Source organism: Lepidochelys kempii, chromosome 8 (assembly GCF_965140265.1).
Source record: "Lepidochelys kempii isolate rLepKem1 chromosome 8, rLepKem1.hap2, whole genome shotgun sequence".
Classification (NCBI taxonomy): Eukaryota; Metazoa; Chordata; order Testudines; family Cheloniidae; genus Lepidochelys; species Lepidochelys kempii.
Genome location: NC_133263.1, coordinates 9,536,116 through 9,562,678, shown reverse-complemented (window position 1 = coordinate 9,562,678; position 26,563 = coordinate 9,536,116). Strand labels below are relative to the sequence as shown.

Here is a 26,563-nt window from a genome sequence, read left to right as displayed (position 1 = left end):
ACAATTTACTGCTCATGTGAGGTTCTAGATTAAAAGTGTGGGCAGAAGTGCAAGCTTCCACACACTGCCTTGCTCATCACCTCACCTGGAATCAGAAGAGACTTCTGCCAAAGCTAGGGGTGACAGAGCAATTTAGGCTTTATGCCCATTCAATCATTAGAACAAAAAAAAAAAAAATCTACAGCTGAGGATCATAATGTCAATTATGATTTGTCATAGCTACATGTAGCACCTAAAAAAAAAAAAAAAAATCTAGAAATACATAACTGCCTCCCCATTGACTTGTGCGCATCGTACCCTTGAATGCCTCTCACTTAAGTACAAAACTTGCAAGGAAAAAATCTATTAAAATACTTACATTTAGAGCAAAGAACAGCAACGAATGGAATTTGAGTTCGTTTAAGGCAATTTCAAGTTTATAAACATACAAAACTTCTATTGTGACTTTTTAGCAAGTCTGAATTCAAATATATGTCCCTAAGCAACGCATTATAGAGATAAAAATTCTTACTGGTTGTTAGATCCTTCCTCATCTCTATTAATATTTTTTGCTTCATTGTTACAGACCAGTCGGTGTTGCTGTAAATTCTTAAGATCATCATCTATGCTGCTCTGCAGATCGAAAAGGTGCTGCTCCACAGCTGCTCTAATTGTTCTTTCTAAAATGCTAACAAATAAAAGTCAGAGAATTAATGTTAAAGACGTATTTTTACTTTTCTTGGCATCAGTGGATTTGTGTGGGCAGAAAACTAGAAAAATCAGACCCTTAGGAGACATGTAAATCTAGGCTCCCCAATACATCAAGACAAGACTAGACAAAAGACTAGCAAATCTCTCAAATACGACCACAGCAGTAACTGGAGTTAATTGCTTACTTAATAGGATTTTAGTTACGTACAAAATGATAGGCAAGAAATTTATATAATTTATTATATTTACAGCATGGTAAGATTCATAGATATTAAGGTCAGAAGGGACCATTATGATCATCTAGTCTGACCTCCTGCATAATTCAGGCCACTGAATCTCACCCACCCACTCCTGCAATAAACCTCTCACCTATGTCTGAGCTATTGAAGTCTCAAATCATGGTTTAAAGACTTCAAGGTGCAGAGAATCCTCCAGCAAGTGACCTGTGCCCCATACTGCAGAGGAAGGCAAAAACCACCCAGGGCCTCTTCCAATCTGCCCTGGAGGAAAATTCCTTCCCGACCCCAAATATGGCGATCAGCTGAACCCTGAGCATGTGGGCAAGATTCACCAGCCAGACACCCAGGAAAGAATTCTCTGTAGTAACTCAGATCCCATCCCATCTAACATTCCAATAGGCCTCAAACAGACAAGGACCTCACAGGGCCAGACACTGTATAAACACAGGTTATGAAAATCCCAGCCAGAAGGGCTTATGTTAAAAAAAGACAAGACATAACAGGTGAATGGGACAAACAGGGTGGAGAGGTGGGAGAGTAACAAAACAGGGTATTTTAATACAGACTAGCTGTGGCAGTAAGTCTTTGCCAACCAGCAGAAAAGATGCAAACTTCTAAAGAAGGGCCCCTAGCGGGAGTCACAACATTTTTTTCTAGACTCCTTCACACCCATCTCTTCTGGAACACTTCGTGTTTACTTTTCACCTGCAATTACATTTGCAACCCAGTTGAACTTGGGCTCACACTACCAATTAGAAGAAACTGTAAAACTGCTGGCGTGAAAGCAAGTACCTAAAGACAATTTTGGAGTTACACCAGAGTTTATCAAGTACCTACCCAAAGAAAGCGGGGAAAAAATGCGAACAGGATATTTAGGAGCATAGGTATTACCATACCATGAAAACCTATGGTTCCGTGTCCAGTTGAGAACAGCATCCATAAATACAATGTGCTTTTTTTTTTCACTTGTGAATGCTGAATTACATTTCATAAAGCATATATTCAGCACTAAAAGTTTGGAGTATAAACTATTGTGGTCACGTGTATTTGACTTATCTGTTTTGAAAGCAGGCATGCTAACTATGGCACAGACTGGTAAAAGCAAAATACTGGGATACACAGATTTTATATATTAGTTATACTTACTCTGCAGAGGCTGGTAAGATGCTTATGGGGGAGAGATGAGCACTGTAATAAAGAAGAAGAAATTGGTTATCTTCACAAAGACTTTCAACACTACACAAATATTCTGGAAGACAAAAGGGAGCTTTGAAGATACTAAAAAATTGCATCAGCTCAAAGAAATACACATATGCATGCAGTAAACACATTGGCCAGCAACAGTATTGCTATGTGCCATGGTCCCAGCTTCAAGGGAAACAGGGAAAAGCTGGATCAATATTTGGATCGAAGAGGTCTTAAACTATATATTGCAGAAAGTTGTGGCAGCAGCAATTCTGTAGTTATAAGTAATTGAAGAACCCATACCCCAAACACTTCAGGGCGCAGTGAGCTGCCGTACGGGCAGTCTTTCACATGAGAAGTACTAATCACTTACTCTTGAAATATTGTGTGATGCTTTACATAATATAGATGTTAACCCCACAGCAAATTCCAAAACATTCTACCTACCTTGCTTCCCTCTAAAGTTCCAGTTCACTAAGAAAAGGAGTACTTGTGGCACCTTAGAGACTAACCAATTTATTTGAGCATAAGCTTTCGTGAGCTACAGCTCACTTCATCGGATGCATACTGTGGAAACTGCAGAAGACATTATATACACAGAGACCATGAAACAATAATGTCTTCTGCAGTTTCCACAGTATGCATCCGATGAAGTGAGCTGTAGCTCATGAAAGCTTATGCTCAAATAAATTGGTTAGTCTCTAAGGTGCCACAAGTACTCCTTTTCTTTTTGCGAATACAGACTAACACGGCTGTTACTTTGAAAGTTCACTAAGGTTTTTTGAGGCTTATTATTAAGCACTTTGCATTTTGGTGCTTTTCATTCATAGATTTCAAAGTATTACTGTGAGCATTGTTGAATTCAGTAGTATACTAAATTTCTGAGCCAGGTACACCCCACTCAACCAAACACAAACATTTTTTCCTTTGCAAATTCTAATTACAAAGCTTCAATTTTGCATACTATCACAAATAAAATGATTGTTCCAAAACAATTTTTCAGACTTGCATAAATATGCTTGCAGTGAATTGAAACAAAACTAAGTTCTACTTTAAATGACAATGACAATCACTGCCTTATTACGCCTTTCTCATGGTCAGTGATAAGGATATTATACATACACAAACAAGACTAGAGAGAGATGCCAATTTTATTTAAACTAAAAAGAGGATGGGGAAAAGTAGAGGGCACTTATCCCAAGCTTTAGGCACTCCACACACTATACATAAAAACAAATTCCAGTAGCTACGTCACCATATAAGAAAAATGAACTAGCAATCAGAAAAGATTGGTGATCTGATTCCAGATACAACCAAGATGTACAGTGCAAACCCTAATGTATTCGTGGAAACATTAGTACACTACCGCTCCTTGCAATTATATTAAGAAGATTCAACTGAAATCCCACCAACATTGGTCAGCATTATGCGGCACCAGTGTCCACTCTTAGCTCAGACTATCTCCCTATTGACTTTACCATAGGTTGAATACATCTGGGAGTGCCCAGCTCAGACTTGTTGATACTGGCTAATCATAAGGTAAGTATTATACTAGCTAGCTGCTTAATACCTACTGTCACACGGGTTAGTAAGTAGCTTGGACTAACTATCCAAACAAGTAAAGATTTCCTGTACTTCCTTCCCCCAACAAGATGTGGTGGAAAACAGGATTACATGCAGGAAAGGACTCTCTACCTAAGATTGTCAGACAGAAGGGGGGGGGGGGGGAAACATTTTTTTTAAAACAAAGATGGTTTTGACCTTATTGCTAGCTAAGATTGATATGACTTGTATATTGTCTGTGTGTAAATACAACACTTCAATAATTTAGCTAGCACTGTACAAGAATGGGAATTTAAACAAGGTTGGTGCATGGGTTAGCTTTTAAATTTTTATTAAAGGGTAGTCAATTTTGCAGGCAGTTTAGTGTGTGATATTTTTAGTGAAAGGAAAAAAAAATCCATTCCCAGTGTGCTTAGACAACTCTGGTGGTTCTGAGGTACCATTTTAGACAGATACTCCCATTAAGCTCAAGAAAATTAAAACACATCTGCTTTACAGTCTTGATGCCGCATCCACTGATTTCAAAGATGCAGAAACAAGCAATATATACCCAAGCCTTCCAACATTAAATTTCTTCCCAATGCTTTTGGGTGAAAGAGGCTAGTTTTGAATTTATTTTTTAGGTGCACAGTTAAATTTCATTAACATGCAGGGGAACAATAATTCAACTCAACCCTAACACCCATTCAAAGTGTTTTGAATTTTTCGATCAGCAAATTTTATTTTGACAATATTTAAGTAGAAACATTTGGAAAACAAAGCAAAATTGATATACAGTTGGGGAAGGAACAAGAGAACAAAATTGGGAGAAATTAAGACCCGTGACAAAAATTAGGTAGGAGAGGAAGATAAGCAACGATTTCAGGGGTGAGAATGATAATAAATAAAAACACAAATATATTTTACTTGACAATCACTACAGAGTTTTTGTAAAAGCTATTTTACAAGAACAAATTAGTAAACAGCTCTTTTAACAGATATTGATACATTTTATATTATATACCATCCTTCATCTTGAAATGTTTTACAAATAATAAACAAATCAGTTCACCATTAAAATATAGTCACCTCTAGGATGGTGGGTAGAAGCTAAGGAGACAATGGGAGCATAGCACACTGCAAAACACTAGTGGGAGGAGGGAAGCAAGGAAAATTTTAGTCAAGGGCTCTAGCGCAAGTACCATCTTATGAAACTGTGATGACTAGGGATCTTTAATGTGCACACAGAGCTTCTTATAGATTTTTGTCTGTTCATCTTCAAATTACAGAAGGCTGTGTCAATATTTTTGGGATTCAAACTAGTGGTTCCAAAAAGTCCAAATTATTTCAGACATGATGCTGAGACCACCAAACCCTTCAGCTCTAAAGGGCAACCTTCACGACCTCCAGGACAGGCCACTTTATATCATTTAGTAGTGCTCTTAATACACATCCAGGATGCACTGGTGTTACTCAGCAAAAGATGTGCATAAATCAGCACTATTCCAAAGCCTGAAGAATCCTCTTATTTGAAAAGGAATCTCTTATGGCTCCAACTCTAATCAGTTTAGCAAGTTAGCACTTTTTGAAAAGTGTATCAATATTAGTTCAAAACATATCACACTTCAGAACCTGCTACCACAGTCAAAGAATTATTTCGTGTTGTAAACGACATGATGGCTTGTGCACAAAGTCTTAGTGCAGAATGACACAGCAAGAAACCAAAAGTAAACATATCTTTAGTTTTGAGAGTGCTACCATATTTTGGCAACTAACGAACACCTAATAATTGATACCGTTCCTCTGTTCCTGTCCACAAACAGCCATGTTAAAAAGAGAAATGACATACAAAAATGCAATTATATAACTAGAAAATAAATTCAGATTTTTTCTTAATGCTTTTTACTGATTGCATTTTTATAGTTCATTATATTCTTACACAACATTGTTTCATACTGTTTTACAAACCTCCCCTGGAGTAAATATTTAGTCTTTATATAGCATTTCTAACTTAAAGGAGTCTGTTATTTCGCATCATTCTAAACTAGCATTTTTAATTCATTTACCTGTGCAGCAGAACTTTGCAGGCCATTCTGATTATTTTTGCTATTCCAAACGAGCACTTCATGTAAAAATACTTCATTTGAAAAACAATAAAGTATGATGTTGGCTGTTGACTATGCATACTGCTTGTTCGATTTCTGTGGCTGCTTGTCAGACGGTACTTCTGGAGTGCTGCACTAAACCCTGCAGTCTAAATAGAAATAGACTGCAACATGAGGTCACTACTGACAATAAGCTGCCCAATCAACACACTTTAAAGCTTTCCTAGTGTATACTTCACACTACTTATTCTGGGCGTGAAACATGGGCTCTTGTTGTATGTTACTTAAGTAACAAATCTTGACCTAAATATTATAATCCATTTTCTAGATTTTTTTTAATTTGGTCAGAAACAGTGTAAGTAGCAAAGCAAGACAGTGTATTTATTCAATATGCCCTATTCCTCATCAGCCAAGGGCAATATTAAATTGCTTTATTAAAAGTGTCTAATGTAATAAATACCATGCAGTTTATAGGTAAAAGAAGAGTAACTTCTTTTTGAATTTTATGCAAAGAGGAGAGATGTTCTAGAATTTACTATCTGTCATGCATCTCTCTGACAACCCCACGGAATTTTACAGCAGTAAAAACAGAATGAACCTAGAACTTTTAGGAATGAACTGCAAATTTACTAGATGAGGAGTTTCGTGATTATCTCAGTACGGTCTCTCTAAAATTAGTTTGTAAAAGTGAGTTAGCAAACAACATATGAAAGGCAGCACTGCAGAGTAGATGAATTGAAGTGCCAGGGTGATAGGCTTCTGATGATGCATTAGAAAGAGTACAGAAAGAGGCTTCTAAATATGTAGTGTCACCTAATGTACAAGTGTTCCTCTGATTGACTAATAACCCATATTACCCAAGGATTATTTGGATGTTTAATCTAGGTACCATTTTCAAACAGTCACTAAATCAGGCTGTATTAGTGATGGCTGTCCATGTTTTCAAATAACAAACACACAGAAAGACCAGAAATAGCATTAAAGCCTCACATTCAAAAGAAAATAATCAAAAAGGAGTAAGAGGAGGAAAACAGTGCACAGCATCAATTTAATTATAGCACGTTATATTCAAGATTATTAAAATGAATTTCCAATTAATGGAGTCTAACGTAGGTGTCACATTACTCTATATCAAGATAGCTAAACCTTAATCTGATGAACATACCACCTCAGCCTCCCTTTCCCTCTCAAGGAGTTTTTGCAGATAGGCTATAAGGCATAATGTTCAGCTGTGATCGTCAGTCTTTGATATTTGGTTCCCAAAAAGCTAACAAAAACTCTCATTCAGAAGTTTATCATGTTTTAAGGTAAGTTTTTTTCCTCTTAAAAAACCTGATACAACAGTGAAGAAAAAAAACCTCAAAATAACCAAGACAAATACTAACGGTTTAAAAACCACACATGTTTTTATACATGTTTTAGATCCTCAAAAGAGGAAGACGTCTGGGTATATCAATGTTTACGTAGCTACAACACAAGAGTACTAAGCACCAAGGAGGAAGAAAGGGACTGGAGAGTGATACATTAATTACTTGCACTTTTGATGATGATGAAGTAGCCACTAGCTGGTTTAGTGTATTTATTATAAGCAGAGCTGGTAGCACTGCCTATTAATTGTTATCTGACATTTGCCATTACAAGACCCAATTTTCAGTTGCTTATAAAACTTTGCCAAACTTTAATCATTTAAGCTAAAATTTTCCATTCCAGGTGTCTGCTACAGGCTGAATTATTTGGGAAATTTTCAGGCAAAATTTTCACCTCTTTCCAAGAATGAGGCTAGGAAAAAATATGTTTTTGCCCATGTTAAAGAATTCTGGCGACCTTTTCTTTGGTAAGACAAATCAAAACCAATCTCTTGTGCCCCCGATCTGGAGCAGGGACAGGAAATTTGGTAGGGGGTAGCCTATGTATCAGGGATGTGCCTTTTGCTATTTCCATGAAAGTCTGCCCTAATTTGGGCACCTCAGAAGTATTTGAAAAATCACAGTTCATACATGCACAGTAGAGATTTGCTAGAGCTTAACAGCTAAAATCACCCAAGATTCTGTTTACACAGGACATAGTTCAGCCTGAGGCTGAGAATTTCCCTGCAATTGCAACTCTGGGCTGCTGCGGACTATTAGGTTCTTGGTCCTGGCATCTGAACTGACAGCAGGAGTTCATCTCTCCTGTGTTCTCAGTGACACCATCCAGTATGGAAGAGGAAATTGCCTGACTCAAATCCAGAAGGGACAGGAACTGGACCCGCAAAGGAGGATGGATGGGACTAGAAGTTGGGGTGGCTGGGAGCTGGATGAGAGGGAGAACACTAGGCACTGATAGGTGGAATGGGGGGAACAGGGACTGGCTGGAGAAGGAAACTGGGAGAGAGAACCAGTAGAGCAGGGGGGAACAGGGGAGAGAAGACAGAGCTGACAAGGAGCTGAGTGCAAGGGGAGAACTGGGACTGAATGGAAAAGAGACAGACAAGGAGCTTGGAAAGGAGGTAGGAGACACTGAGATTGAATGGGGATCCGAGGGTAAGAAAGAGCAACAGATTGGGACTGGGAGCCAATGGGAACAGAGAATGTATGTGAGGGGCATGACTGGAGGCCAGGGTTGTAAAGAAAGACTGGTTGTGGAATCAGGAGGGGGATGAGACTAGGACTGGCTGGGCAAAAAGACTAGACTGAAAAGCCTGAAAAGTAAAGACTGTGACTTACTAGGTGAGGAGACTGGGACTATGCTGAGGGGCCAAGGGGGACAGTCACGCTGTTGTCAGCGAATATCTGTGAAACCCGTTGCCAATCTGTTGCATCCACCTCTAGTGCTAGTCCACAAAGAGGAAGACAACGTACTACTGCTATGAGTTACCTACGGAAGAGCTCCATGTAAACTCAAAAGCTTGGCTCTCTCACCCACAGAAGTTGGTCCAATAAAAGATATCTCACCCACCTTGTCTCTAATATCCTGGGAACAACACAGCTACAACAACACTGCCTATATCAGTTACTCTGTTCACTCAAGTGGTAGAGGTCTGTGGGGTGGATCTGAAAAGTTCCAGCCCTGCTGATGACCTATGCGGGGGTCAACATGATAGAATGTCTGTTTCCAATTTGTGTGGGTAATTTCCTAGGTAATTTCCTATTTTTTTTATTTTTAATTTTTTAAAGAAATGTTAAACATCAAAACTTGCTAAGTCAAGTTCTCAGAAGTTAGGAAATGGCAGAAGTAAGGTTACCAATGCAGCCTGGGTTTGGCCCCTTGTATGTATGCAGTCTTACATGACCGCACACTATTTCCCCACAAGGAATAGTGGGATAAAACTGCTGCAAAACTGTATACCCCACACTGCATGAAAAGAAACATGGTGACTCACAGGGTAGTCTCTTAAAAACCCTCTTCAGTTCAACACGCAATGAAAGAATTGGAGCAAGTATTTTTTTTTTTAATCTCTGTACAATCTTTTTGATATAACATGAATGAGCTAGTATCTTGCGCAACACAAGACACCTAGACACTTCAGAATGCATTTGCTTGAAATGACAGAAAGGTCTATATTCAGGAATGGTATTATCAGACCTATGTCCTCCTTACTAAAATGTTCAAATTGCCTCTTCACACAGACAATCCATTTCTTCGGTCCAGTTAGACTGACAGTTTAATAACCTTTCCAGTTTTACTAGAAACTGTACATTTTTAAATGTAAACTATGAAAAATTAGTTTTAAGAGTCTGGTTATTTAATTGCTATAAAAATAAGTGTTTAGAGGATGCTTCAAAAAGGAAAATTTATATAAACAATCCACATTTTATCTAATATTAAGGATTTTATTTTTAGCACACAAAAAAAGACTAATTATCAATACTAATTAATTTTTAAAACAATCCTAAAACTTAAGAGTCAGATGGAATTTGGGAGCTAACACAGAATAGCCTAAAGACAAATATCTTATTACACTACCTTCATATTTATAAACTCCAAAGACATATGAATATCTTATGAATAATACTACAATCACTTTAAACCTCTATTGGAACAAAGGATATTTTTGAAGAAATTAAAAGTTGCTTACAGTACCTGTCTAGTCAATGGTTTTGGGATTTTTGGGGGTGGGGGTGCTTGGGTTTTTTTCTTTTTTTTAAGCAAGTTAAGCTACTGCAATGTGATGGATAAGAAATATTAACAGCACAACAAATGTCATTTAAATTACAAAACAACACAAATGAGTTTCTTTTTAATTTGGCTGTTTTACCATCTTTATTAAAACCACTGATTTTAGCACAAGCATTCTTTCTATGAATTACTACAGCAAGTATGTCAATGTAGTTAAAGTGACACATCAACCTGAAGCCTTGCCAGTTTCAAAAGGTCAGTTAAAAGGTCAGTTTCTGGCACGAACCCTGTACCTAAATCTCCCCCTTCACTGTTCTTTTGGTTTTTCCTTTTTCAGCATGCTCTTCTCTCCCCTGCTACCATGTGAAATACCCCAATGGAAAACTGAGCATACAGAGGAAGTTGTAAAGCCAACTACACACACAGTGCTATCAAATGCATAAAGTAAAACTGAAAAAGCACAGAAAAATCCTAGACATTACCTGTGACAACTGTAAGTAAATTTTCCGATAGAAGGGTGATTTTCTTTTTTCCTTCCAGCAATAATTTTTTTAAAGGTAGACTTAAAAAAAATTAATTTGAATTTTACAAAATAGACCTGTAATTGTTGGCAATCATTACACATGTAACTCCTAGAGGTGGGAGCAGCATCCACCTCTGAAGTCTGTAACAGGGGCTAAGTACCTATTATTTTTTGCAATGTTAACATGCATTTTTTAGAGAAACTTTAAGTGCTGTACAAATACTAATGAATAAAGCCTCAACATATTTCCCTACTTCACGAGGGTGTTTTCCCCTTTTACACTTGAGCAAACTGTGCTATCGATTAAGTGACTTGCCCAAAGGAGATACAGCAATTTTCTATAATGGACAGGGCCCAGGTCCATTAACACAACCCCACACTAACTATTAAGACCACCACCTCTTTCTCTCCTAATAATAAAATGAGTATATAGAAGTTCAAAGGAGTTCCCCTTCAACAAACACTACTCAATTTTCTTTTTGTACATATACTAAAAATATGGAACCATAATATAACACTACATATCATGCAGTATATGCATTCATAACATACCATCTTGGCATAAGAATGTATTTTAATTACACACAAAAAACCTACATTAAAAGAGATTGTTAAGGTTGCAAAGTCAAGCACTCAAGTTTAGAAAAGCCAGAATTAAGGTTGCCTTAGTTTGGTTTGCCTTAGTTTGGAACCCTTGATCGTATGCATTATGGCACAGTCTTTAATTAAATGATAATATACTATTTTTTCAACAGGACTCCCACCTCATTCAGTGTGCAGGAGGGACTTTTTCTCAGGAGGAATAGGTGATGTGTAATAAAGGAGGATCCTACCAACAACATGGCTCTGTTGTTGAAGTTGGAAGGTATGTAGTGAATGAAGCAGGGAACTGCAGGAAGAGAAAGAATAGTTTCATGGTAAGGCAGTTGAATGCTGCCCTGGAGAATGAGATTCTCTCTCTGCCACACAGTTCCTATGTGAGGAAAATCACTAAACCAAATTTTCCACAGGTGGCCACCAACTGCGTGTTGCTCATATTCTGGGTGTCCAAACTCAGACCAGGGGTCCAATTTCAAGAAGTGCTAAGCATTCATAGCTGCAAGTAAAGTCACTGGGAGCTATGATTTGAACACAAAGTGCTACATGCTGCTAAGTATTCTGAAAAAATCCAGTCCTAGGTATCTCAGATTGGGTATCCAAAATCTGTGGGTTTTTACCCATGAAAGCTTATGCTTAAATAAATCTGTTAGTCTTTAAAGTGCCACCGGACTCCTTGTTGTTTTTGTGGATACAGACTAACACGGCTACCTCCTGATATCTGTATAGTGTAGACATACAAGGCAACCTCAATTCTGACTCTTCCTAGCATTTGAGTGCTTGATTTTGCATCCTTAACATTCTTTTAACAATTCGTGGGCAATTTCCTAGGTTTTTAAAAAGCAAACTGAAAAAACAAAACCTAATTCCATCATGTAGCATCATATTGACACTGACAAGGTTCACCAGCAGGGTTAAGACCTTTAGATCCACCACACAGCCCTTTGCTACTTGAACTATTGGAACTGATAGCAACAGTAGTTTGTTATCTTCTGCATAGACCAGCACAAGAGGGGGATGAGCCACTTGCAAATACCTGTGAAACACTTTAGCTATATATAACAAACCCCTGGAAATAATTTTCCTTATCGGATCCCTTCTCCCCACAATCATATGGACAAAAAAATTAATGTGGCATTTCTTACACACTAGGCAGTCAGCTTTGGTTTTCAAATAATTTAACAGATACAAACACGTACTTGTATACAGACTTTGTAAATAAACAAGAAAAAACAGGGCAGAATTAATTTGAAGCTATCAATCTTCAGATTTTTAATTTACAAACCATTTCAAATAAACATTCACTCTCAAAAAACTAGTTTACAATTTCCCTCCATTTTCCCCCAGATTTATGGAATTTAGCTTAACTTTAGTTCCATAAAATCATTATTGTAGAAAATGTAGGAAGAGTTCTCATTCCGCCCAGGTTTTACCACTAACATCGCTAGAAATTGGTAGAATCTCAAGTCTCCTTTCATAAATACTGCAAACAAAATGAAGTGTAAAGAATACCAAATTCCTGAAATTTCAACAAGAAAAAACTTCACCAAATGTAACTATTAAAATAGCCATCATAAAAATGTTAATCTTAGATGATGGGGTGGGAAACATATGTCTACCTCGTTGATGCTGTAACACTGCTGGAGTCCAAGATGCTCTCTGTCATATCATGTACCATATCTGGCTTTTCCTCAGGTTTCTCTGTGCTATCTTCTGGAAGTTCTTCAGTTTGCTCAAGCTTTATATCCTCTTCCTCCTCCTCCAAGAGATCATTTATCTACAGAAAGATCAATAGGGTTTCGATAATTTTTAAAAATCAAATATTAATTTTACAGAGCTGGAAATATGTGGTATTATGGGATATAAAACAGTTTAAGAGAAAAACATCTTTTCAAATTTTTAAAAAGTTACAAAACACAAACTAGAAAGGAAGCAGCCCAAACCACGCCTTCAAAAGGACAAATGCAGAACAGTCTCCACTGCTAAATAAGCCACTAAAAATTTCATTAGAATATAAATTGAAAGGAAGCACTGTAAAGCAGTAAATCAAAGGATGAGGAGTCAGGAGATCTGGTCTCTATTCCCTTATCTGCCACCAATGTGATGTGACACTGCGTCCAAGTTTCCCATCCTCGAAAATGGGGATGGGAAAATGCTTACCTACTTCACAGGGTTTTTCAAGATTTATTCATTAGATGTCTGAAAAGAACCTGAAAATCCCAGAAATGCTTGAACTTCTATAGCACCTTCAATCTAAGGATTTCAAAATAGCGAACACCGTTTGTAATACCAATTTCAAGTGCAACATTATAAAGGCATATAGTCTGTTTTGTGATTTAGCAGGATATCAAGGAACCCTAACAATTTCTTTTTCTTTCCAGGTGCATACGATGAGCATATTAAAATCTGGCAATTAAGTGTGAATATAAATATTCAGCAGGTGCAACTTGCTGTATTTTAAAGACTGGAACATCTTAACATATTGGATTTTTTAATACTTGCATATGTAAACCTTGCTCTTAAAGAATTTGTTTTTTTCCCCACTTGACTGATACAGCAATTTCATATTTAAAAAACAGCTGTCAACCCCTATCCAAAGACACAGTTACTTCTTTTGAATTGAATATGCATGGTTAGATTTTAAGTTAGTTGAACAAAACATTTGCCCAATCAAATCACAAATTAATGCCAATATTTATTAGTATGCATTAATTTTCCATTTCCTAAGTTCATAATATCTTGTCTCTCTACCCCAAAAAAATTTTCATGACTCTCTCAAAAACAGATTTTTTTCAATATCCACATATACATATGATAAATAAAGATGTTTCATTAAGAAACAAATATTAATCAAATTTCTAAGTTCATTTTGAACAGCTACTTTGTGGAAAGTAAGGAGGAGAGTAGTTATGAGGTTATAAAATTTTGTATGGGACTATACTGACTATAATTTTATTTTTACCATCCCAATCTTCTGTACATTAACAGAACTTATCAAATCAGCGGCAAAATGTGAGTGTGTCCACAACAGCCAGTTTTTCTTTTACACAATAGGTAAAATGAATGGATCAAATACATAGGAATATTTGGGACTGCAGCTCAAGTGGATCTGCATTTGTTCAATAAGTTGCCCAACAGACTGGGCAAATATGCAAGTATGTTGCCTGCTGGAACTTGGAGCCAAGTGACATTATCATTGGAATTTGACTAAAAATCCTTTTTCATTTGCATAACACCACACCTAGATGCAATGATGTTTTCTATTTGCAAGAAACCTTTTACTGATTGGCTGGTGATCACAATGTTGCGTGTGTGCAGCCAGTAGCTTCTAGGACTAACAGAAAGTTCACTAAGCAGTACACGAATGTTACCATTTAACATGTTGTTAGAAAAACTATACAGGATTTCTTCTCTCAAGAGCATCATTGATACATTATGGTAGTATGCTTTCGGTTCTATATAAAAGAAAAATAGTAAGATTTGCTTCTTGCTGGAATGCCTCCAGGAGTTCTTAGGAAAGATTCTAAACTAAAAAGCTAAGAATTTTGCTACTTCGGGGGGGAGGGAGGATGTAAGCAGACTAGTAAATTAGTGATGGGTAAAATTAAAAAAAAGTTTTGCTTCAGTTTAGATACAAATACTCCATGCTGTCCTGTAAGGGTCAATTTTCAGCACTGTTTCCCTTCTGGATACTTCCCCCCCAACACTCCATTTTATAGATAACTCAAACTTTAATTATAATTTTTGCATTATATTGGTCTGTATATCTGACACCTTTAATAACTTTACACGTCATCTTCTTGATTAGGTAAATTTATGGCTCAGTCTTTCATCTTGACCGATTCTAACTGCCTCCACTACGCCTAAGTTTGGTATTCCCCAGGCATTCCCGACACTGAATTCTCCTCCTCCATCTAGATCTACAGAGAGTTGCCTATCACCACTCCACCTCTTCAAAAATCCAAGCCAACGTATCTTATACCCTTATTAAATTCTCTTTTCAGTGGCCATCCGTTTCAGCTAGCCAAATTCTAATGTGTAAAATGCTGCCTTCTCCTACATATCAAGGCTGCATCATCCTCACTGCTAAACAAGTGCTTTAGCCTCCACATTCATTTCAGAATATGCTTTAAAATTGCTCTCCTTATATCATCTCTAAGCTACATCGAGGATTTAGTCTCTTTTCCCACCAGCCTTCTCTTTATTGCCACAATCTCTCCTACCAAAACATAGTTCCTGTCATCTGTAACTGTCTTGTGTCTGTGTCTCGCTGACTCATCTATTTTCAAGTCTCTTTTTCCTGTAGTCTCTCTCCCTACATTTAATTCCAATAAGTATTTAAAGTTACAAATTATATGGAGTTGTTGGTACAAAATAAAGCTATGTTGTCTCACAACCTCAAGGCTAATTAAGGGGTTCACTCCCTCCCCAATTCGCCTAAATCTGCTCATCTTTTTCCAGGACCCGCTAAAACACTTTTCCTAATGTGACAAGGTGGGCGGCCTTCTAAATCCTAAATTAAATACAATGAAATCAACCTAAAAATGAGCACATATTTTTGTAATTGCCCTTATGTGTTCTCAAAGAGAAGTCCAAGTGTGTAGCTGGATCTCTGCCCACCCCACTCTTTTCTCCAGATCTGCTGAAGGATTCAAAGATTTATGCATGGGTAGTGGTGCACCTAATTTTGTAAGAGACCTATATGCCAAGTTACATGAGTACCAATTGTCTGTGCATTTCCCTTTTTTGGGTGCAGAGTTTTGAAAGTTTAGTCCAGGTAGTAAAGCGAAACCACAAAGTCAAATATGTATTTAAATGCAGATGTTCTAATATCAAAAGATATACAGTACTAATGACTCAAGAACCCCTTAATGCCAACTGGCAAGGGAATTACAGGAATGTCCCAATTCTTGTATGTACACTCTAATTCACCAATGTCATGTGAGGCCTTAAATGAAAGGTGACGGTCACATTGGTCATCCATATCATTGTGAAATGTATATACAGATACTATATAAGGAATTCTGTATATATACACTGAAAATATGTTTTTAGATTGTGAATCACAGCACAGGTGGTAAACATAGGTTTTTTGTCAGACGAGATATTTATTCACCTGAGTCTCTGTCGAAATGTTAATTAAGCATTGAAAGCCAACACAATGGATATCCATTACACCTGGGAGAAATTCTACACCACTGCACATGAATTTATGTCCCCTGCATTTCTTGGTTTCCCCACAGAAAAATGACTTTCTGATGCGTAAGCAAAGGGAAGCTACAAGAGTGGTCAGGCGACCCTCCCCAGCATTATGTTTCCGGTGCCCAGAGAGGTAAATAACTATGGGGCAGGGGGCAGGACTGGAGAAGACCCAGCTGGTGGCTCCTACCCTGCACCAGGCTCAGCTGCTAGTCCCAGCTGGGCTAGGCAGGACGGGACTTCCTCTTCCCCTGCACTGCATCCGGGGCCGGGTCAGACCCACCCCCAGATTTCACCCCAAGCTGCAGGAAGCTCTGCAAACTCTCCCCCTGCCACTTTCTGAACTCATTGCTCCTCAGTGGCAGGGGGAAGGATCCCTGTAAGGGAGTGGCTCCCCCATCTGCCTAATCCCCATGCATCGAGACCCCCTCATATCCAGACCCTCCCGCTGAGCCCCACTTCCCCTGAACCTGAACCACCCCGATGAGACACCTGCACACAGACCTCCACCCCACCAAGCCCCAGTCCCCAGCATCTGGACCCCCCACACCCAGACCCCCCCCGCCAAGTTCTATCCATCCGCCCCCCCTCCCTCCTGCTGAGCCCCAACGACCTTTACCTGGACCGCCCTGCAGAGTCCCATTACCGTTACACCCAGAACCCCCCTCAACAAGTCCCTGTGTATCCACTCCCCTCTGCACCTGGATCCCCACCTGAGCCGCCTGCTCAGAACCCTCTCAACCCACACCTGGATTCCCCCACACACTAAACCCCTCCACACTTGGATCCTGCCTTGCTGAGCGTGCTTGCCCATACGGGGTGTACCTGGAACGGAGGTGTACCTGTGCCCACACCGGGCGTACCTGTGCACCGTATTTTTATTTTTTGGTGCAGAATGCCCTAAGGAGTAACTCATTACATACAAAGTCAACAGGGAAGCAGCACAGAGGAAAATTAAGCCACAAGTGGCTATCCTGCCTCTGGAGTACAGACAATGAACTTTGGGGAGTGTAAGCAGAAGACATAGAACACACCCCTTTATCCTGCATCTAGGAAGTAAACAGGCAGTGAATTTTCATTCATGAACACAGGATCTTCACCAACCTTGGTTGAAATGCTGCAGAGGACTTTGGGGATGAAAAACTTCTTTAGACAGGGGACGTTAACCTATTAGTTAAGTTTAGTCTCTACAAAGTGTGTTATGATTGTTTTATATGTAAACATTTGTTTCCAATATTCTTACTCACTATCACTTGAATATTTGAAAGTAAACTTATATTTATACTGAAGACCAGATTATCTAAGAGCTGTGATATTAAGCAAGATGCTGATCCTGAGTTGAATCATATAAGCTAGTGTGTATCCTGTTCCTCTGGGGACAGCAGACCTGTATTTCTGTGACTCTTCAATTCTGAAGGGGTTGTACACTAAAGGAGGAATGCTTCAAAGGGATTTGGGGTAGTGGAGTACATCTACTCTTAACCTGCAAGGCAAAGTAAGGGCTGGCATAGCCCAGAGAAGAGTGCTTGGGTGGCTGATTAGCTGGGTGGAAGCAGGAAGCTGACAACCAGTTAAACACAAGCCACACTCCCTCACACTGGAGGCAGAGTGTTAACAAGTGACTTGCAGTCCTGGGTACCCCAAGAACCACCACAGTAATAAATAGGTTTAGATTGTGTTAAAATCTTGATCAGTGCCTGGCGTATTTTTCAATTCTAGAGCATTACCTTCAGAATCCAACAAGAGCTGAAAAATTTTGTAATGGACTTTAAATTTTTTTTCTTTAAAATTAAAATTTTAACCCTCAGTTTTCAAAGACAGTCCAACTGTGAACAAAGTATAGACAAAGTGCAGGGATATCTTCCTGAGTCTGACTGACAGCCTAGACTAATAGCTGTGGGAATATGTTAATTCAAACTGCACAAAAACAATTTAAATGTGAACTGAGGAGGTGGAGGAGAAATTGCACAAGTTGTTGCTTCTGCAGGACAAGCTCATGTATACCTCCATCTCCCCCGCACCGCCCACACACCCCAAGCTCCCATACCTCTCCGTTTCAGGGAATCACTGCACTCCCACCCTCTAGCCAGTGTCTCTGCACAACCTCCTTTTCCCCCTACCCTCCGTTCTCCACTTCTCCCTTCCATCCTATACCAGCGTCCTCCATGGTCTTCCACCTACTATTCCAGAGGCTCTGTGTTCCTCCCTTCCCCCCCCCCAATTACCAAGGTCTCCCATTCTCAATCCCCTTGCTAGGGACTCTGCGTGCACCCTTATGCTCCTCTTATTCTTCGGACTTCTCTCTCTTTCAAGGTGTCAACTGTATTGGGAGGATGGCAGAGTTAAGATGAGGAAGTTAAGATGTTATGTTGAAATATGTTAATAGCTGCCCTCGATCAAGAATTACAAACGTGGCTGAAACTGGTAGCTCTGCTAACCAGATAGCAGGGGCTCCATACATCCCACATTTCCCTCTTTCATTTTTCCAATGTTCTCCAAAATCAATAGGGTTCTGCCCAATGATGACTATAACATTCCCTGAGATTTTGGAATTGATCAGATACAAAATTCAAAACTTATATCACATCCAAAACAGAGTAGTGCCATCAAGCAGAGCATAAGGCCCTACAAGTTTGGGCAAAAAAAAAAAATAACGCCACCACCTCACTCTTACACAGCACTTTTCATCCTTCAATCTCAAAGCACTTTACAAAGGAGGTATCATTATCCCCATTTTATAGAGAGGGAAACTGAGACACAAAGAAGGGAAATCATTTGCCAGTGGCAGAGCCAGGAACAGAACCCAGATCTGAGTTCCACTGAGGCCACACACTTATCAGCATAACCACTAACTTTGTGGTTCTGAACCCATTTGCTAATTAGCTCTCCAGCTCTTTCGCATTATTGCTCCACTGCTAGTTATGCTTTATATTTTTCATTCAACATGACACGACCCACCTCTTTGTAAGGGTAAGGTATTATTTTAGTTCTAGTTCTATGGTGTACACGTCTCCTATAAATACGAACTGTGAAACGGATCATTTCACAAACACAGCTACCTTAACTAAAAAATAAAGAACTGAGATCAAGTTTTAACAGTATTCACTCTAAAAAACTATAATCAACAGTACATTAAAAGTTAGTTTTATTCCAACACATCTTGAGAAAAATAATCTGCTGTAACAGAAGTTTAAAGTGACAGAATACTTCCACTTAAATATACTCACCTGCTCAGTTATTGAACTTAAATCATTAGTAGATGAAAAATCTTCCTCTTCATTTTCAAAGAATTCATAGTAGTTCTCCAGAAGTCCCGCCATTATTCTGCTAACTATTTCTTGCTCTTTCAGATCCTCCACATCTGTGTAAATGCTAATAAAGATTCCAAACTATCTTAGTTTAAAGACTAAATCCACCTAATTCTCAAAAATTTCCTGTGAATGGCTTTTATGATCGACTAGACAGCCATTCTTTATTCTTTACACTGAGTCTTGTTTCATATTCTGAACACACAGAATTACAATTTAAGTCCCAACTTCAATGATGTTCCATAAGAGCTCTGCCTGCAAGGGATGCATTGTAAGAAGGGGCATTACGGTTTTGTTTTGGATACTTTACACTTGAAGGTTGATTAAAACAAGCTTATGTAACTAACGTAATTAAAAATCGATCTTTATACAGTAAAGAATGGCACTTTCCTGATACAGAGGAACTATTATGCAATCAAAGTTAATTTAAACAACTTCCCTCCCTATATGTTTTATACTATTTTTAATATTTGTATAAATACACTACATAAGACAATATTCTTACAAATAATGATACAACTAGAATAATACAGCAATTATGCAGAGTCACATAAAGGATAGAATGAATTTGTAGAATTAACTTACTGGAAAACATCTGGACCAAAGACTGCAGCCAAAGAACTTGCAGACCAAATTTCTTCATGATGCGATGCTACATTTGCTAAAAATCTACACAGAAACTTTAACAAACTGTAATTAACAGGCGGAAGCTGCTGCAAGAGGAACCTCAACTTTCTTCCAAATTCATCTTCGTTATTATAATCTGTAAAATGTAATAAAAGGATTTTAATCTAAATTAATATAGTTCAGATATTTTTCACATTTGATATTACTATGTATCTTAAATTTTGACTAAAACTAAGCCATTTCACCTCTGAAATTCAAACATATATACCAATCTACAACCTGACACCCCAAGATTTGCATTTCATTTGCTGCACCAGGACTTCCAACTCCATGCTCCTCCAAATACAAGAGGAAAAAAAAATCCATCACGCAAATTGGGGTGAAGAATGGAGTGGGGTCACTGTGGTGGGGTGGTTGTTCCAGCCCTTTTGAGGCTGCACAGATAGGCAGCCAATCAATAAAGGCCTGTGGAGGGCCAATCAGGGGAAGGAAGAGGCTGCCAATCAGGGCCGGGCGAGGCTCTATATAAAGGCTGCCTAGCAGAGAAGAAGACAGTCTCTCTCTGACTAGAGAGGGAGAAGGATGGGCTCCTGAGGTTGCCAGCTCTTGAGGTAAGGAGCCAGCACCTTGGACAGAGCAGTGTTGGGCAGCATTGGGGGAGCAAGAGAGAGCTCAAGCCCCGCAACCTGCCAGGCTGCGGCCCCAGCTACAAAGGGCCAAGAAGGTGCATGGGGCCGAAGGGGAAGCGGCCCATGGAAGAAAGGCGGACAAGAGGGGAATGAAGGAGGGCAGAAAGAGGCTGCCTCTAGGGCGTCCTGGGTCCCCCCCCTTCCTCCCTTATACTACACCTGGCCACAGTGGACTGTGGCCAATACGGACTACAACTTGCCCCTGAGCTAAGGGGCTAGACTTTGGGTTGTGGTTGGCCACTGAGGCAGGTGCAAGTCCCAAAGACTGCAGTTAACCCAGCCCCGGAAGGGGGTGAGTCTGGAGCAGTGGGCACTGCGGGAAGGCAGTGTCCTGAAGAGGACGCCGCCGAGTGGGGAGCAACGCGGGTCCCAAGGCAGCAGAGCAGACGAGGGGCAAGACACCACGCCCAGAGAGTGCTCCGTGACTGGACAGAGCTAATTCCCGGAGCAACCAGCGGGAGGCACCAGCAGTGGTGAGTCTTGACCCTGTCAGAGGCACTTTTACATCTACCATCCTTATAACTAATATAACATTTCTCTATGGTTTCCCCTCTCTCTCAATTCAGTCTCTGTAGTTGTCCTCTCTCCTTACTATATCAGCCTCTCTCAGCAAGAACTTTCACATATTCCTGCAGAGTTCCTCTTCATACCGTGGTGCCACCAGACCACTGAAACATACTAGTCTACATTTATGTGATGCTGTCAGGTGACACTTTTTTACTGTAAACTGGCTTTCTGCAACAAAGCATTTGATAATCTGGACCAATGGGTTCCCCTCTGCTGCTTAGTTATTCTACCTAGCAAGTCCAATCACCACCTTCCAAGGTATTTCCCCCAGAACACACACCCAGTTGCACTCCCCTCTGCAGGCTAGCTCCTACTCTTTCTTCAGATGTATTCTTCCTTAAATATTAAAACACTTGTGGACAAGTTCAATTAAAAGCAAGAGACTATAATATTTTTAAAATCACTATGAAGTCTAACAACTAATTATCAGCATCAAGATATAAAACCCTACAGCGTTCCATATTGCTGAATGATTAGTCAGGGAAACTCCTTTTACAGATAGGAAAAGTCATATAGGAGGAGCAGCAGCAGAATTGGTCACAACTTGGACCAAAACAGGGTACTCTTTCTTCTCTGACAGAAACCCACTATACCTTTTCTATTCTGGGTAGGGAAATCGAGGAGTTGTCTGAAAGTTAATGAATGGACACTCGGTCAGCAAGACCAAAAAAAATAAAACAAAAATGATGGAAACATGTTGGTTTGAAACATCAAAAAGTAAAGCAGAAAGCACTATTGTGTAAAAGCATAAGTGCAATGGTGCCATTTGGTAATTCTGTAGGATTCTTCCATTTGGGGAAAATGAACATGGGTAAGGGAGTGGTAAACCTGTATTATCTGAACCCCTGTGCAACTGGCTACAGAAGAACAATTAATCTCATCAGTGCAGTAAAACAAAGCTGAATAAAGTGGTAATACTTTCTTTTAACATATAACAGACAGTCAACTTCACTTTAGACTAAGTTTAGGAAACAGAGCAATGCAAAGAAGAAAACTTTCCCACAAAAATCACAACCGGTTTTGCCCTTTAAAAATAATGTTAGTCTGTCTAAAATTTAAGTTCTGAACGACACAGTCAAAGACCTGAAGTGAGAAAGTACTTATCTGTAAGTGAAGTCCTCTGAATGTAGTCCATGGATACACACTTCTGAGACACATGGCCTATGGCATCAGGGTCAAATTCACACTTCAATTAGTAAAGACACTTGCCTTCGAGGAACCACCATTAGGCCTGCACAGAACGAGCCTTAAAGGGTATATATGCCACACCTTGTAAACATAACTTGCAGTTATATAACAACAACCTACAGAGCAGAGTGAACCAGTTCAAGATAGAGGATGCTACAGAAACCCATGTACCAAAAACCATTAACATCTTCTGATAACTCTGCTTATTTGTCATTCCTTTCCTAAATTGTAATTGATTTATAATCCTGGAAATTAAGTAGAGATATGGGTCTATTAGACATTCAAAATGTAAATAAAGCATGATAAAATGCTGTTAAAAACCTTCAACCTGAAAAAGGGGAAATCAATCTTTCTAATTAAATGTTTCTCCTAGTGGCGTAAGTATTTAGTTACATCCAGGAAACAAAAAAGACACTTTGAAGAGCTTCATGAAATCACTTGGGGGTTTTTTTTTAAATTTTTAAAGAGGTCAAAATTATGCACTTTTTTCATCTTAAACATATAATTCTCATGCATGTGTACTAATATAAAAATAAAGTAAGTACCAAATATCCTGTAATACAACAGATCCTTAAAAGTTTACACAAGATATGGGGAATAGGGAAGGTCAAGACATACAAGAATCCCAAACATATATAAGCATGGGAATTGACAACTGGAAATAGCCCATATACTGTATAACGTGAGATGGAATCCCTCCAAAATCTGGTCCATGATGAAATAAAAATTAGTTACAAATCTGATAGAGTAACAAAGAGAAACTGGGATGGACAGCTGTATTAGAGAACAGAACTACAGCCATTAATCTTTCCCTTGTGACTTAAATGCTGTGTTATGGAATCTTCTTTTGCAAAAATATAAATAAGATAAGAATCCACAAGGTATATCGCAAGTCTTCCCAAATAATGTGATTCACCATTAGCTAATCTGATGAAGTGAGAAATTAGCTAAACACATTGAGACAAAATAGCAATCATCGTAAAAATAAAATTTAAATCTACTGCTGTCCACCTCAGTTTCTCATTATTACTATGGGACTGCTGTTCAAACGAATGGTATATGGGTGCCTAATCTTTAAGACATCCATTCAGATCTGACCCAGATTGTTAGTAGCCAAAAGTTATCATCTCAGGGATACTGGCGTACTATATGAAATGAGTTGGTGTGCAGTTTCTATGAACCAGCTATCCAGATACCCTCACTAAAACGTTGAACATGAATTGGTTATCTGCTAAATAGGCATGGAAACTGAACTACCGTCTCACCTTTCAGCATTGATACACAGGGGCAAAACAATGCTGGGAAACTTGACCTAAAACCCTGCCCCATGCTGTATCCCACTATAAACCAGTAGGGCTGCTGCCATGAAAGCTGTCAAGCCTACGCTTGTCATAGCACTAAAACTCAAAACATGGAAACTTAAATTACTTTACCCTAACAGAATACATAAACGAAAGAGAAAAAAAATACTAGAAAAGAACAAGGATAAACAGTGAGTAATGTTGTCAAAAACCTATAGATGACATTGGGAACTATAGAAAGCACCCATTAATTTACAAGGTGTGGTACAATTATGCCTATATACCCTTTGAGGAACGCACAATGTGTTACTAATAGCAGTGCTGCAAGACAAAAGCTTTTACTAGTCAAGTTATGAATTAACTCCTCCAACGCTACACAACCCAGCAAAAGGCCAAGACCCAGGAGAGTGGATACATATAGACAAAATTTGGGAATTAAAAAAGGTAGCAAATATAGGTGACAATTGGAACAAAAAGCATTCTATGGCAGACAGAAAGCAAAATTAGCTGTTACATGCTGACCACCACACCTTCTACAGGAATGGAATGTAACTGAAGAACACACTAAAAGGGTAAAATTCACACTAAAGAGGGTCTGCTCAAGACTCCACCTCCTTGTCACTAAAGCCCTGAATCAAGAGCATGGTCAAACCACATGCAATCAGTGGGAAGGAAGCGGGGATGGGGAGAAGAGAAAAGGTTTCCATCCTGATTCTCAATTGATCATGATGGAGTGGGCTGTTTGGATCCAGTAGCCCTGCCCAAACTTACATATCCAACATCCCACAAATATGCACAAGATGATGGGGGGGCTTGGAAAAAGGTTGATATGGAGGTTATCCAGCTGCTTAACTGTCTGCCTGCAAGCAGTTGGTGAATTCCATCTCTCAGCCCATAAATAGTTATTTGAATAGAGCCTATTTACTTGGAAGGGAAAATTGTATTCAAAATAAAAGTGTATTGATATACATATAGAACACTAAAGGAAAGTCTTGGAATCACTTAAACTTTTTGATTTACTGAATGATGCCTTAAAGCCACTTGTTACCGCCCAATTCCTATTCAAAATAATTCTCATTACCTTGAGAAAGTTGCATCAAATGAATATGCAAGCTGCCTGGGATCACCGGCTCTGGAAGTTCTTGAAGAAAAAATCTAAGAAGGCTAATAGCTGAGGGTACATCTGCTTCTTTAACCAAGTCCACGTCTTCTCCATTATCATATCTTTTCCGAAGCCACTCCACTGTCTCAGCATTCCCATTGACTTGAAAAAGTCCTTCTTGTTCCAGACCTCCTAAATCAGTAGGAAGTTGCAAAAATAAATTCAGTCCCAACTCTTGGTTTATCTGATGTTTACTATAAATCCATCATTTTTTATGAATTACAATTGATAATTGTAGATTCAAGATTAAACACATGGATTTTACAAGATCATGGCAAAGCAAGTTATTTCGTAGAATTTCTCTGAAAACCAACCCCCAAACATGCCTGTACCTTATTTGAAAGTACAACAGCCAGATAAAATATTCTCCAGCCCAAAAAGATAATTTCCTACAAAGTACTGTACTTGGTTGGTTATCATTTCTTCTAAATACTGTGACTGAATCAAAGGTAACTGCAGAAGTAAAGGAGTGAAACACACAACACAGAAATTAGAAACTTAAAAGTTTGACCCATGAAAACAGTTTCTCAAGGCAAGAATAAAATATAAAAACAGTAATGCTAATTAAAATCAATTAAGACACATGTTCCTCATTTAAAATACAGTAGATAAATACATACCATGTTCCTCAATATAGTCCACAACATGGCGGACTATGAATGGAACCTCATTGTCTGGTTGCCCTTCTTGCTGCAGCTCATCAAGTGGAATTCCAAATATTTTGTTAGCTAGAACAGAGTTGCAGTTACTCAAGGAAGGGGAGGAGCTCTTCCTCATATCTTTTTGCAGCCAAAAATCAAAGCTGTCTTTTCTGTCAAATGAAAGGAATTAAAACTAAGACAATGTTTATGATGGGGCTAGAAGACTAAGAAAATGACACTGATATTTTACATGTAAGTATGTTCATTAGCATTTAAATACTTTCCAACCTCTGTTGGATCAGAAGTATGAAACATTTTCATTAGGCTCATTAATCCAAGCACAGTAGAACATATGGGGATTGTTCCTCTTGATCCCTTCTGTAGATACGTTTTGATCAAATCGGATAAATCAGCAGCAAAGCTGGTTGACATTCAGGAAAATTCCAGTTACTGGACAATTATTCAAGTAATGGTCAACTTGCTTTAGAGAGTCTGATTTTCCCCACCCTATTTCTAACTGAGCTTGTTTGTAAGCTTTGGACAATCCACTGGAGATAATTTTCTGAGTATATTAAATTGAACTTCCATGCACCAAACTTGATAAAGAGGAACACAGCTGGATGAGACTACCAAAAACTGCTGGTATAAAATAGTCTTGTCTAGTTTTGTTCTGTCAACATAACTATGCAAGATGGAGCTATATGAAAAGCTAAAATCTGGTGCTCTACAGCTGCAATACCACCAGAATTTCTACGGAATCTGAAAACACCGCAGCCTATGCAACTCAGCTTCCATGAAATGTATTTGCAAAAGACTTAAAAGTTTATTTAGAAATTGCATTTTTACGTTAAATGCCTGTCTTGCTATTAAAATATTTTTACTGAAAATTCCCATGAAAAATC

General features: G+C 38.8%; 1 protein-coding gene across 3 annotated transcripts in view; it reads right to left on the bottom strand.

Annotated features, from left to right (window-relative positions):
- FAM13B (family with sequence similarity 13 member B) overlaps nt 1-26,563 on the bottom strand; it is a 78,481-nt gene that overhangs the window by 36,158 nt on the left and 15,760 nt on the right. For all 3 annotated transcript variants that reach the window (XM_073355472.1, XM_073355470.1, XM_073355471.1), the window contains exons 3-9: nt 25,641-25,831; nt 24,940-25,152; nt 20,072-20,249; nt 19,406-19,550; nt 12,599-12,756; nt 2,076-2,117; nt 512-667 (exon numbers count right to left, since the gene is read on the bottom strand). In XM_073355472.1, coding sequence (XP_073211573.1) covers nt 512-667; nt 2,076-2,117; nt 12,599-12,756; nt 19,406-19,550; nt 20,072-20,249; nt 24,940-25,152; nt 25,641-25,797 — 1,049 coding nt within the window. In that variant the 5' untranslated portion in view covers nt 25,798-25,831. The remainder of the gene's footprint in view (nt 1-511; nt 668-2,075; nt 2,118-12,598; nt 12,757-19,405; nt 19,551-20,071; nt 20,250-24,939; nt 25,153-25,640; nt 25,832-26,563) is intronic.